The sequence below is a fragment of the Drosophila tropicalis genome, unplaced genomic scaffold (assembly GCF_018151085.1).
Source record: "Drosophila tropicalis isolate 14030-0801.00 unplaced genomic scaffold, ASM1815108v1 contig_859, whole genome shotgun sequence".
In the NCBI taxonomy this organism is placed as follows: Eukaryota; Metazoa; Arthropoda; class Insecta; order Diptera; family Drosophilidae; genus Drosophila; species Drosophila tropicalis.
The window spans coordinates 10,657,165-10,671,659 of record NW_027173353.1 but is presented as its reverse complement, the minus strand read 5'-3'; the positions used below and the strand labels follow the sequence as shown (position 1 = coordinate 10,671,659).

Here is a 14,495-nt window from a genome sequence, read left to right as displayed (position 1 = left end):
GTGAGGAAACCGTCCATATGCAGGCCTCTTGACTGGGTTTTCATTTAAGAGCTTTTAAGGCCTCGAATATGGTCCCTCCTGCGTGAATAACGCAAATGGCAAAGTATTAAAGAATTGTCGTGAGTTTTGTCTGGTTCCTCCTCTCTTTGGGCTCTTTGTGCCTTTTGCTAAACGCCTATTCTATGACCATGTTTAATTTGAAAATTCCTTTCGTTCTTACTGGAAAAAATGTGGAAAACAACATACTACAAACCCACTTGATTGTTTCATATTAAAAAGCAGCCCCAACTCCAGCAACAACAACACTCAAAACGATGATGAATAATTGCCTGCAACATGTTGGATGCTGCTGCTCCTACTGCTCCCCCCTCTTGGCACCACCTCAACTGACGACTGCCCGCTGGCAACGCCAACATCAACTCCAATTACAGAAGTACACGCAGGCGTCTCTCTTATGATTCGGTTCTATAACATAGTCTTTTCTTTTTTAGTTTTTCCAATTTTTGCCTTTTTCCTTTTTTACATATTTAACTTGAGTTTGTTTAATGTTCAAGCAATGGATGAGGGTACAAGCAACAAGCAACATCAGGGAATAGGAGGACGTCTACATGTGTGTGTCTGTGTTTTGTTGTTGCACAAAGCCATCTGGAAATTGAAATAGATACAAGTCTAAATGAAAATTTTCATGTGGAAAGTCACTCGAATCAAAATCCATTCAGTTGGTGTGAAAAGTACTTCAAATGGTCCTTTGAGGCTACAAAAATTTGACTTGGAGGGGAAAGTACTTGTATCAAACACTGTCCAAACAAGTCTAGAATGAAACTAAAAGGCTTGAAAACTCAGAAACCTTAAAATTTATATTTGAAAAAGTTAAATTTTAGTTGAGGCATTTTATCAGCATGATAAAGTGAATTTTAATCCTAATTAAACACTTCTCTTTCTGTATAAACATTTGCTGCATTGTCCTTAAGTAGATAGAATTTTCCTACGATCTAAAAATATATGCAAAATATGTTAATTGTTTCATTGTTTTCCACAAACAAAAGCAGTTTAGGGTAAATGATTTCAAAACTCAAACATTTTTAAGGACTAAATCAAAGATTGATAACTTCTATCATAGATTTTCCTTATCTTAGTTGTTTCAATTACTGTTTTAATTACTTTTACCTAACTTTGAATTTAGTTAAATTATATAAATGATAATTTGTAATTATGATGAGGCTAGGCAAATGGCTCGAAGGGACAATTTTATCCATATCTTGAGACTGAGTTCAGGGGGTACTTACATCGACTCCTCTTAGATATATTATGATGGCAACTGACCACGAAAAGTTTCCATGACTTTATTTGACTTTACTGAATCCGATCAACTTTAAATTTTGTATTCTTTTTCAGCTTTTCAAATGAATATGTATGAAAATCAATGAAACTGACTAAAGAAACTAACTAAAGAAACTAACTAGTTTCAATATCAATTCCCCACCATTGAGGAGTTTAAAGTGGAACAAACAAGTGTATAAAATAAAGATTGAATTGAATTATGCAGGAAATTGTACAATATACTGTTAATTTTGATTTACATAGTTATATATTATATAGTTATATAGTCTCTTGCATCCTTTTTAGGCCTTTATCAACTGAATGATAGATTAGCCAAATGAAACCAATAACAAACAACTGCAACATAGGACCCAACATGGGACAAGATAGACTAACAAATCTAATCGATAGTTCTCTTTCAAATATAATATCACAGAATCTATCAATTTGATTGGAGGAAGTTTTGACTTGAAAGAAAATATTTCTAGGAACGTAGCTATTTTATTTAATCAAATAAATAGTGTAAGTTTTTTGTAAAGTTTTGGACATAATTTGCATAATTATTGTAGCTCAAAGTCCCCAAATAGTTTCAACTCTTTGAACTTCATTTGCCAGATTATAAAATTAGATTCGAAAACTGGAAATTTATCTATACAAATCTTTATCTTCACGATTTGTCATCAACTTTTTGAATCTTATGATTGATTAAATCTATTTTAAGACTATTTTTTCGTATCTGATTTCAAAGTATTTTCTAGTTTTTTGTTTTCTTGGGTGTGTTTGGGTTTGTTTCCCAATCAGCCCTATACAAATGGCCAAAAAAACACCTTAAGTTAGGTCTGAAAACTGGTAGCAAATATGAAATTGATTTTTAATTAAGGCATTTAGCCAAAAGCAAACAAACCAACCAACCAAACCGAGCAACCAGCCAACCAGAAAATGATTCATCATAAGAACTTGAACTTAACATCAAAGAATCGAGGGAGAGACACATTTCATTTTCAGTTCAGACGAGAAGCAAAGTTTTTTGTTTTTTAAAGAGAACGACGGAGAAAAGTAAAAACATTTGCAACTTTTTTGTTTGTTGTCTCTTCTCTTTTTGTGTTACTTTGAACAAATTTCGAATGCAGCGCCAATAAAAATGGAAATGAACGAAACGTTTATAAAATAATAATGCGAAATAATAATGTGACGGTGATTTAGTGAAACGGCATCACGATTGAATACAAATACAAAAGTGCGGGAAGCAGAGCTGCCCAGGACCCACACGCACACACAGACAGGACTCGACTCTTCTTTCCACTAATCTAGGATGATTTCGGCCTAATCTGGAGCAGAAGATGGAAAAGCAGCAACAACAACAACACCAACTACTGCTGCTGCTGATGGGCCCAACTACCTGTTTTTCTGTTTTCCCAGCTGAGAATTGGAGCTACGTACAATATAAAAACACATATATATACATATATAACTATATATATACACCAAGAGAAAAAAAAAACACAGATATCCTCGTTCCCAGGCGCTTCGCCATAGGTCCGTCTTGGCACCCTCTTTGCACATCAACATAAATCAAAGCCAATGGGATAGCAAGTACGAGCAGGATAGCCTGTTTTTCGAACATCGTCAAGAGCCCTAGTGCCAGCTCGCTTTAACTCATTGGCTCGCTCACTGTTTTCGAAAAACACACAACGACGGCGCTCCACACACACACGGCTCACACACACACGGCAGTCAGGCCCAAAGAAGAAGAACCCGCACTCGATGCGAACAGTGGTTTTTTGCCCTCAAACGTGTATTGAACGTGGCGCACTTCAGACGCCACAAAAACACCGAACTACGCGCTCGTCTCCGTGTTCATCTCCGGTTTACAATTTCAACTAACTAAGAACCAAAACACTTCGTCGAAGTTTAAGTTGATGAAGCTTTTTTCTCGCGGCTCAAGCGGCGGTGAATAGGGTCAGGAGAAAGGCTAAAGTGCAATGACAAGTTGTGTTGACAACTAAAGTTCGTGTGAATTAACCAATAATTAAAAGTTGTTACGAAACAAATGTGCTAATCCATTTAAATGAGAAAATTATTATTGGTAAAGATAATAGAATTTTTAAATGAATTTTTTGTGCAAGTGAAGTGTCTCAACACATAAAACTAGCAGCGGCTATTAATCAGCAATTGGATTTCAATAAATATAGGTAAGCCATAGAGTTAATAACTCATGAAAGACCCCTCGTTTCAAAAAGAAAATCAGAAGGAGATGAACAGATAAGATGGGCAGATAAGTTTGATATAAAAATTGATGGTAAAATATGAGAAAAGGTTAAGGATGCATTGGTGTAGTTAAGTCAAGTTAATTAAGAAGTCCTTGTTCCCATAATATTCGATAGAATTGCTAGAAAATAGACTTAAAAATACTTAACAATTGATTTCATTACTTGTAATTCATTTTAGTATTATAATAAAGAGAATTGTTGGAAGAAAGACTTGAAAAATAATTTTCAATTGGGACTAAATGACAAAAGTAATTCTCAGACTAGAAAAGTTTGATATATTAGACGAAACTATAATAATTCCCATTCCTAACTGTAAACTAAAAGTCTTTTCATTTCAAACTTCAAAAACCAACTCCTTCTAAATACTTTAAATTAGTATGAAGTAACAACCCCAAATTAACAGTTTATTTTCCCCTTTTGTGTGTTTATTTTGCTCAACATTTGATATTATCACTTTTGTTTGTTTTTTATCCTGACCTGAAGGCGGTGGGGTGAGATTCAAACCGCCATCGAATACCCTAAACTTGCTTGATTTGTAATCTATAAGCTTTCGGCGTTTTTCGAATTTCGAAAAATGTTTGTTTGGCTCCGCAGCCACAGAAGGCGATCTCTCCTCACACAGACAGTGTCGGTGTGAGCAATAGGAATTCGGACACGAATGCGAGTTCGAACATTGTACTCCCACAATTCGGCTTCGAACTTGTTCTCATTTGCGGCTTCGAATTTCTGGTTTTACCGCAAAGGTGAGGCAAAACATGCACAAGTGAGAGCGAGATGGCAACTTGATTCGGCCATTTGAAGGCACTTGATAATGCAATTGGACAGACGGAGATGGGGAGATATATAGTCACATGTGCGAGAGAGAGTGAGTGAGTGTGTGTGTGTGTGCAATGTATTTCTTGTTGTTTTTTATATTGATGCTCAGATATTTGAATTATGCCCGAGCAGTCAAAGTGAGACATTGGCGCTTCGAGCACGTAGTCGCGGCACAAAACAATCAAAAAGAACAAGAAACAAAAAGAGCAAAAGAAAAACAAAAATTACCGAAAAAACATACGCGCATCCGCTGTTGGATGATTCCGATCCATACAAAGATTCAAATACAATCTATAAGCCGTATAACATGCCGAAGATGGATGGCCAGCGAAGTGTTTTCATCGATGACGTTTAAAATTCAATTTCGCCGTCGCTGTTGATGGATAACTTAAAAAATTTGGTGTGAAATGTTTCCTCGGTTGTACACCAAGAGTTCTCCTCTGTGACAAATTCGATCAGTTCTCTGGATCTCAATCAGTCTTGGTCGATATAAGTGTATGTGTGTCTGTGTGTGTGTGTGTTTGTGGAAACCTTTGGCCATTTAGCGCTAATTGCGGCCAACAACAAGAAAGTCAAGTGCAATTGCCATTTGGCCGGTTGGTTTACCTGCCTGCAAGCCAAGACCAAATTAACCCAATTTCCCAAAGCCGGCACTAACGGATTAACTTTCGTCATACGAAAAGGCCATTACGCCATTTGGCCAAAAAGAACAACAATTTAATGTGCAAGTGAAGTGAACAAAAATTGTTAGAACAACATTTAAAACCAGAACATATTGAATGCGAAACACCGTCGGCAGATTTAGTGAATTGTGAGTAAACAATTGCTTAACGTTAAACTTAAAACAAAACAAAGTTCATTATTTAAACAACAATTTGCTTAAGACCTAAATGAATAACACAAAAAAGTCATCAAAAGTTAGTGAAATGGGTTAGAAAAGTGGAAAAGTTGTTAAAAAGTGTAACCTAAAAATGTTTATACTAAAAATAGTTTACAGTATTATAACAAATAATGAAATATATGAACTAATTTCTTCTCAGTATTATTATTTTAGACATTTTAAAGCTTTTTTCACTTTAATACAAAAACTTTTAGAAATTGCCAGAAATTTTAAATAGCTTCTAATAAATAAATATAGCAAACATTTTGGTTTTTCTTTTATTTAAGAAGGAACAAACTGTTAATCCAATTCTTTTCAAAGATAGTTCTTTATTTTCTTTTCATATTAAACTTGTGAGTTTTTAGCATGATAAAAAATAAAACGAAAAGTGTTTTGAGAATTTAATTAACTTAATAGTAAACAATAATGAGAATTTTTTAAATAATTTCTAATATTGTCAGTATTAATGGCATCATCATATATTGATATTGCCTTGAGGCACTCTTTGGTACTCGAAGTTCAACTTTGTAAATAATTTGTAATAAAAATCAAATACTTTTTGAGCCTAACGATTCTTGTCTTTAACAATAACAAAGGACTATTGAAATGAGCTGAACTTTGAACCCAGAGACCAGAATACACTCTCTAACAGATTTTCGTTAGAATCAAAATCTTTAAATTTGCTTAGGACTTAAAAATAAAGTAACATTTGGTCGACAGATTTGGATTCATTGGTTCATAATCTTTTAGAAAACATACTCTGATAGTATTCCTGATTGAAATGTTGATAAATATCGAGGTATCCTTTTAAATTTGTCATAAAAAAGTGTAAAAGTGTAAGCAGAAGTGTCTTTTACAGTAGATTCCGGTTATTTGAATCCACTTATAACGTCCGTCCGGTTTTAGCGACTAAAGTTCGATGAGTAATTGGTTGGTCCCAACACAAAATTATATGAAAGGACCTCCGGTTAGTACGTCTTCCGACTTTTCTTGTGTTCTGCCAACCTTTATAGGTAGATTAAGGTAGAATAAGATTTATGTTTATAGAATTCGGGGAACTAAGCTTATTTTAATTACTTGGTTTAATGACTAAATTCCCTTGATAACTATAATGTTTTCGTAGAACTCGCATTGGAACTTCAATACAATTGAATCAGTTTGAAACATCAAAAAATGTTTGAATAGATATTCAGATCTAATACTTAGCAATACTTTATAAGACTTAGTCACAGTGATTTGTTTTCAAAACTTAAGCTGATCTGATCAAATTGAATCTTTTCTTAACTCACAACAAGTTTGAGATACTTCTTCCAAGTCTAGTAAGTAATATAAGATCTGGCAAGTTATGTAAACGGCTCTAATCACTTGTTATTAAGTTGGTCTGTCCTTTCTTTAATCACAAGGTTGTTTATTAATTTGGATTCAGTTTTTCTTTCAGTTTTGCTTAACTTTCGAATATTTTCCCTAAAACAATTTTGCTATTTTTTTAAGTTAGCGACATTTACTGCAGATTCTAAATTACCCAGAGACATTTACTTTACAATTCATGAGCCTAAAAATAAATCAAAGATGAAATCGCGTCTTACATGCAAGAATTTCATAGTCATATGTATCATCTTCTGTTTCGTTTGACGATATCCAAGAGAATATAAATGAATCCCGACACATAAAGCAACGACAAAGACTCGTCAGAGTCTCTGGAAGTTTGCGTGTTTGGTATCATTTTTTTTTGAACAGAAACGAAAAAACAAAAAATGATTTTTTGATTTATAAAACTGAAAATAATATAATGACAGCAAGAGCAGCAGGAATAAATATGATGAATAGTGGCTCCAGGCGCAGGTTGAAAGAAGAAGGGAAGACTCTGACTTTCCACTCTGTTAGATAAGTGTGTGAGTGTGCAGTTCCCTGTGTGTGTGTGTGTACCTAGTGACCAATTAACTTTCTATATCTCTCTGTCTCTCTGTCTGTTGTGTGTCCACATTATGCAATCTTTGAAAGGGCATTCTTTTGATCTGGATCTACCCCCGCGGGGCGAGCTGCAAATGCAAATGAAAGTGACCTACATCAAGTGGCATTTTTCTCTCTATTCTTTGCCCATGTGTTATTAAAAGTCCACCACATGCCGGGGCGGCACTAGAGACCAGACACCCAGGGAGATAGACCGACCACATAGGATACATATATGTATATATAGTATTACATAAGTAGAAGTTGCCAGGAAGATTCAAGTCTCATCGCTTGAGAGACTTTCAACTTGGCTTCAAGCTACTTTTCTGTAATAGAATTTCATTCATTGGCCACATGCTGTGGGGACTTCCCCTTTTTTCTCTTGTGCTTTAGCTGAACACGCCATATTTACCTATATACCTTTATATAGTCCATGGATTAGCCTCTTACCCTCTGACCTGCGCCCCTCTTTTCCCCTCCCCTTGCCATTTTGTCAGTTATTTTTCATTCGCCTGTGACATTTCGCCTCTTGTTGTGCCTCTTAATTATTTCGGAAAATGCCTGCATTTCGTTTTAATGAAGTGAAAATTCCTTCCAGTTGATAAAGAGCACGCAACCACCAAAAAGAAAAAGAAAATAGTGAGCAAAGAGAGAAAATGTGAAATATTACTCAACAAAGGAAAAAAAAAACACTAAAACAAAACCAAATATCGGAAACGCACCTCAAAAAAAACAAAATGGAAAATATGAAAATCCTCGTAAGAAACTATTAAGAAATTGTTCCTTAGCTGTTAAAACTTTATTTTAAGTGTAGAGTAATGTTATCGGCTCTAGACCAAGATTTTTTGGTATGCAAATTTATTATTCGACCTGTTATTAATTATATTATAAACAAAAAAAGGAACACTCCATTTTGACTTTTCGAAAAAATTGAAGATTTTCTGTCAATAGTGCCAGGTTGAGGCCAGGTAATAGCACATAATTTAAAGACCACAAAGTTTCAAAGTATAGAATTTTATTTCAGGGAAATAGCTTTCAAATAAAGACCAATTCAATATCAACCTATTAATAGAACACCAGAAAGGAGCCAGAAACTGGTAGACTGGATCAGTGGACATGCCACTATCAGCCTATTAATAGTTAGTGGCATGTCCACTGATCCAGTGTACCAGTTTCTGGCACCTTTCTGGTCTTATGGCCTGCCATGTACTCTCTGTGGCAGTCCAGGGACCTCTTTTAGTGATTGGATTTGGAGCAGCTACTCCCTTCTGGTTCAGACTGGGCGACTGTGCGGGTCACTTCATCAAATCTACTTCTGCATTTTCGAAATAAGCTTTTGCCACTTTCATCGTGTGTTTCGGGTCATTGTCTTATTGAAAGACCCAACAAAGTAATACATCCTCTTCGGCATATGGTAACATCACTTCTTCAACAATTTTACGTAAACCTGGATGTCCATGATGCCTTCTTTACAGCATATAGGACCAACACTGACCAAACACACTTGATCTGACATGGTCAATAGTCTTTGTGGACTGTATAGCCTAGATCCCCTCCATCCAAACATCAAAGTTTTGGACTCTTCTGACCACAGATTGTTGCGCCATTTCTCTATGTACATATGTACATATGTTCCTATGACTAGACCAAAACAAGTCCTGGAAAGAAGAATAAGTCGGAAGGATTAACTGATACTTTTTGTAAGCATAAGTAACGACTTATAAAAAAAGAGTTTTCAACGATTAAGTAATCATTTCTAAGGAATTTACACTTTCTTTTCGTTTCTATATCGATATTTACGATTTAAATACCTAAACAAGCTAAAGGAACCGCTTTAATTGCCATATCTTATGACTTATTATCGTTAATTAAGTGCTTTTCCAACAAGGCCACTTGCCCCTATCCCACTAGTTATGATTATTGAAAGATCAACTTGGGCTTAAAAAATACCTTTGCTTTCTTCTTGCCTCTTTCTAACCCATCCAATTCATTATTGGTAACAAAATAACCATCTTAATTATCGGCTGAACCCAAGCCCAGTTATTTCTTTTACAAATGTCGCCTTCAACCACATTATTACAGATTTCGTTCAAATAGCTTGGTCTTGGGCCAAGTGGCGGGGGGTAAGCCAGGGGTAGCCATTGTACCAGGTCATAAATCATAATTTTTAATATTTCTTGTCAACATGGGCGTAGCTCGTGTGTGTGTAAACATGACGATTCTAAAAATTCCGACATGGGGTTCTACAAAAAGAGAAACAAAACCAAACAAGAAAACACAACAAACACCAAGGCAACAACACCACAGAAAAATGAGGAAAAGGTATTTGCGCACGCGCAGAGTCACACACTCATTGGCAAATGAGGCCATCTCGCTTGCTCCTGTGCGCAGTGAATGACAAAAAACGAAACAAAAAGTCACTCTCAGCCACTAGGCACTAGGCACTCGACAGTCGACAGTCGGAGCACACACAAATGCAAGTGGACCCATTAAAAAGTCATAAAAATTTGTAAGCACCTCATAAAAATAGTCATAAATATTATTTTTTGTTTTGTTCTTTGGTTTTCGATATGGCCATCTCGCTTACTCACGCATTTGCGGCTCACTCACTCTCAACCCTCGTCACAGTGGCTCATAATTTTTATGAGTTTTTGAATTGTTTTCCAAACTCATGTCTCTCTTTCACACTCCCCGAGGTGGTCGGTCGCCATTGTTGCGGTTTTTACACCCATAATTTACGATCCTACGGTTATGTAATCGTTGAGAGTTGGAGACAAAAAGAGAGAGAGAGAGAGAGCATTAGCATCATAATGAAAATGTTGACAGGATCAGCAAGGACAACTCAATTGGCTACTGTTGTCGTTAGAGTGGCTAAAGTAAGGACATTTCAGTCAGGGAACATGACCTAAGCATTTACATAGCAGAGAAATGGTTTAAGTTTTACAGTGTTTTGACTTCTGATGTCTTTTTTTGAACCTTGTTGACTAGTGTAGACTTAGTCTGTCTTAAATTATGGATTATAGATGCAGTTGTTTTAAACTATTCAAAAGTTCGTTGGTATTGTTCAAACTTTTTCCATATCTTAACCTATTTGAACTCTCATCCCTCTGAAAATATTTCATAAACTGCTGCCAATTAGATATAGGTTTTTGTCTGGCCATCGAACGATCGACCGATCACTTAAGGTTAAATTAAAAATTCAAAATAGAAATGAAAAGCAATAAATTATTTATTTTGGATCTCTCTTTTTTTTTTGAAAATTGTTTTTCGTGAGGCGACAAGCGGTTCAATTGGTGTTAATTAAATCCAAAACGAATTCGCATTGAACCAAAAGTTATACTCATAAACGAGAAACAGAGAGAGAGAGAGGGAGAGAGACAGAGAATAATGTGGTGAAACAGAAGACAGAAGCCGCTCGCCCCGTCGAACGGACGATGGTTTCCCGGCATGTTTTGCCTTATTCCCTTCATAAGAAAGCCATAAATTATAAATGAGCGACATTTTTTCTCCATCTCCGACGACGATGATCATGATGATGACGAGGGAGCAAACAAGGCAAAGTCGATTTTTCCTTTGTCAATTTTCATTTTTTTTCAGTTTTCTTTCTGAAAATGGGAGTGAAATTTTCATTGTTCTGTCTGTTTGTCTTTTAGTTAAACCGCAGAACGAATTTCCTTTTCGTTGCCGTTTGGCCGTCTCTTCTTTCTTCCTTTCTCCTCTCCCGGTGTCTTGAAGGGCACAGGTAAGTAGAGTAAACAAACAGAGACTGAGAATTGAGTTGCACATGCGCAGAGTCCCCCCCTATAAATCAATTGTTGACAGACAGCTGAAAAGGGTTTCTCTCTGCTTTTGGCTGGGGAGGGCGATAATTTTTGAAGTAAAATTTCGGATGATTAAAATTAAACGATTTTGCATATTAAACAAATGCACCTTTAACCACTGTGCACACTGTTAATATCTTCACGTACCGATTGGTTGGCTGCTTGGTTCGTCCCTCTGCCATACAGATATTATATGGTTATGCCGACTTTCTTTAAGCATTTTCCTTTTAAATATTATTATTATTATTATTTTTGGAACGGTAAAGAACCAAATCGAACCTTGTGGTTTCTCCTGGTGTTCGAGTGTTATCGAACTGGCCAAGTCTCAAGCCTAAGCATTGGTATTATGTGCATGCAATTTTTATGCCGGGCACCGCCCACTCTCCTTCTCAGCCCTCCATCTATCCCCCTTTATTAACAGCCGCTTCTTACTTAGTATCGGACACTTGGCGGAAATTTCTGGCTGCACTTGCTTACCCAAAGACTCCATCGCAGATACCAAATGCTTGTCCAAGGAGTCGGTAGAAGGAACAGCCACACATACATACACATACATTGGTGTGTATGTGTATATAGCCTCAAAGCGTTGGAAAAGAAAGAAGCAGAAACAAAAAAAGAGTACAAAACGCAATGGCAAAAGAGGCCAAGCCAAGGAGGCCCCCAAAAACAATGCAACGACCTCAGCAAAAGCCAAAGCCAAATCGTCCTCCTTTGCCCTCACTTCCTCTTCTGCCCTTCGTTGGTTTTTCGAAACCAATAATTTTGATTCAGTGGGCAATTTAACCCTTTAGCATGTTGTCCAAATGAAAGGAGTTGAGTGGAGAGTTGGCTTTAAATTAAAACGACTTACATCAACTTTTGGGCTTCAAGATACAACACAAAACAAAATGAGCCAAAAAAAAGAACCGAAAGAAAAAACTGAAATGAAAATGGCCAACTCAAGACAGAGATTTATTTGATGAGAACAAGAGAGGACGACGGAATGTGGGCAGAGAAAAAAAAAAACTTTGCCATCGAGTCCAAAAGCAAATGCAACGGTATTTTCCCAAAAGCAGTTAAGCATAACAGTCCAAATGCCCAGCTAGCGCCACAATTTCATGATTCAAATCATAAGGTTAAGCATTTTCCTATTGATTTTCAACTTTTCCAATGAAAACATAGACAAAGGGCGGGAAGGAATTTTAATTAAAAGAAGCTCTTTAAGGACAACTAAGAGAGAACCCCATCTAGATTTTGGATTAATTTCCATAATCGAATGCTAATGGGAATTATTGTAGACTTAATTTTTGCCTCCATCTGCAGCTTAATGCAAATATATGTATATGGGTTTGCTATTCAGCACAGAAGCTCTCGGGGCATATAAAAGATCTCATTCAGTCATCTTCAACTTGCTTATATGTATCTCGAAATGAGATCTTGCCACATAAGAAGGGGAGGGCGTGGACTAGGCAACACCTACAAACGATTCACAGAATTCTACGAGAACACAGAAAAGAGAAAAAACTCATATTCTTCTTCACGTTTTTTTCGATCATTCCAGATACGAATCGTTGTACCAATCTCCAGCATGGATCCCGATTGCTTTGCCATGTCTTCGTACCAGTTTGTCAACTCGCTGGCCTCCTGCTATCCGCAGCAGATGAATCCACAGCAAAGCCATGCGGTTGGTGGCAACAGTGGGGCAAGTACAAACGGTGCTGGCGGAGGAGGGGGCGGCGGGCCTGGTGGTAGCGGCGGCGGTGCCAATTCGGGGGCAGCCACACCGGGGGCAAACGATTATTTTCCAGCAGCGGCTGCTTATACGCCAAATCTCTATCCAAATACACCGCAAGCTCATTATGCCAATCAGGCGGCTGCCTATGGAGGACAGGGAAATCCCGATATGGTGGATTATACACAATTGCAGCCGCAGCGTTTATTGCTCCAGCAGCAGCAGCAGCAGCAACAACAGCAGCAACAGCAACATGTTGCTGCCGTTGTGGCCCAGCAACAACAACAGCAGCAGCAGCAGCAACTCCACCCGCAACAGCAGCAACAAACACAGCAGCAGCAGCAGCAGACAAACATCAGCTGTAAATATGCCAACGATCCGACAACGCCGACGGGCGGCAGCAACAACAACAACAACAACAATAGTTCAAGTAGTAATAACAATAACAACAATCAATCATTGGCCAGTCCCCAGGATCTATCCACACGCGACATATCGCCCAAATTGTCACCCAGTTCGGTGGTGGAGAGCGTCGCGAGGTCCCTGAACAAAGGAGTCCTAGGCGGTAGTCTAGCTGCCGCAGCCGCCGCCGTCAGTCTCAACAATAATCACAGTGGGGGGTGGTCCTGGAGGCGGTGGACCTGGCGTCCAGGTGCCCATGCACAGCCCGGGAGGCGGTGATTCGGATTCGGAGAGCGACAGCGGCAACGAGGCTGGCAGCAGTCAGAATAGCGGCAATGGCAAAAAGAATCCACCACAAATCTATCCATGGATGAAGAGAGTGCATCTTGGGCAAAGTAAGTACACAACTTTAAGTATTTAAATGAATATAGATTCGATTGATATTGAATGGAACCCATACCAGAAAGACAAATTGTCAAGATATAGGTCAAAATGAAAAAGATTAATGTGCGATTCGATATATTGACCATTTAATACTACAAAATTCTACATGTTTGGAATTTCAAACTGAATTAATTGCATCTAAAACGAATCGAGTATGTAGTTGTGGGTTATGTGAATGATTCATGATTCATTGAGTGTGATAATTGCCAAGCAAATACTTGACAAATGAATGGCAATTTCTCTCTAATTCATTCACATTATTCATTCTGTCTGGTCTCACCTGCCCGTGCATGTTGTAAGCGTATACATATATCCAACATATATCCATATGTATAACTCTCAGAAGCACCAAGTTGTCTGGCAAACAGAGTTGAGGCTGGTTCCGCACTGTGCCGAGCATCTTGTCAAAATACATAAACAATAACAACATTTCCATCGCACTCGAAGCACTCGTTCTCGTACTCGCACTTACACATTTTCCCCATTTTCCCCATTTTTCGTTTCTCGACGCTGCGTGAAAATGAAGAAGGTATAACAACTTCGACCGCGAAAATCGTGGCGCGTGAAAATTCATGTAAACAAAAGCGTTTCCCCCGGCAACCCCACAGACTCCCACAATAACTCATAAAACTACAAGAGATAGAAATCATCCTTACCATTTCTTTTACCATATAAATCTCACACCTTTCTCGTTATGGTTTATATTTAAAATTTTCCAAAATCGAAATTGGTGAACGAAAAATTGTTGAGCGATCTGTTCTGTAGTGAATTTTCCTTTCCTACTCACTCTGTGTCTCTCTCTCTCTGTCTCTTCGACTCACGACAATCCTGTTGATGATTATTGAACTATTGACCCGTTTGCAGAAATATCAATATTTCAG

General features: G+C 37.5%; 1 protein-coding gene across 1 annotated transcript in view; it reads left to right on the top strand.

Annotated features, from left to right (window-relative positions):
- Positions 1 to 5,142: 5,142 nt before the first annotated feature.
- The window catches only part of Scr (Sex combs reduced), a 32,758-nt gene continuing 23,405 nt past the window's right edge, over positions 5,143 to 14,495 (top strand). The window contains 3 exon segments of the mRNA XM_068296411.1: positions 5,143 to 5,217; positions 12,598 to 13,383; positions 13,385 to 13,565. Of these exon segments, the coding sequence (XP_068152512.1) occupies positions 12,625 to 13,383; positions 13,385 to 13,565 (940 nt within the window). The 5' untranslated portion in view covers positions 5,143 to 5,217; positions 12,598 to 12,624.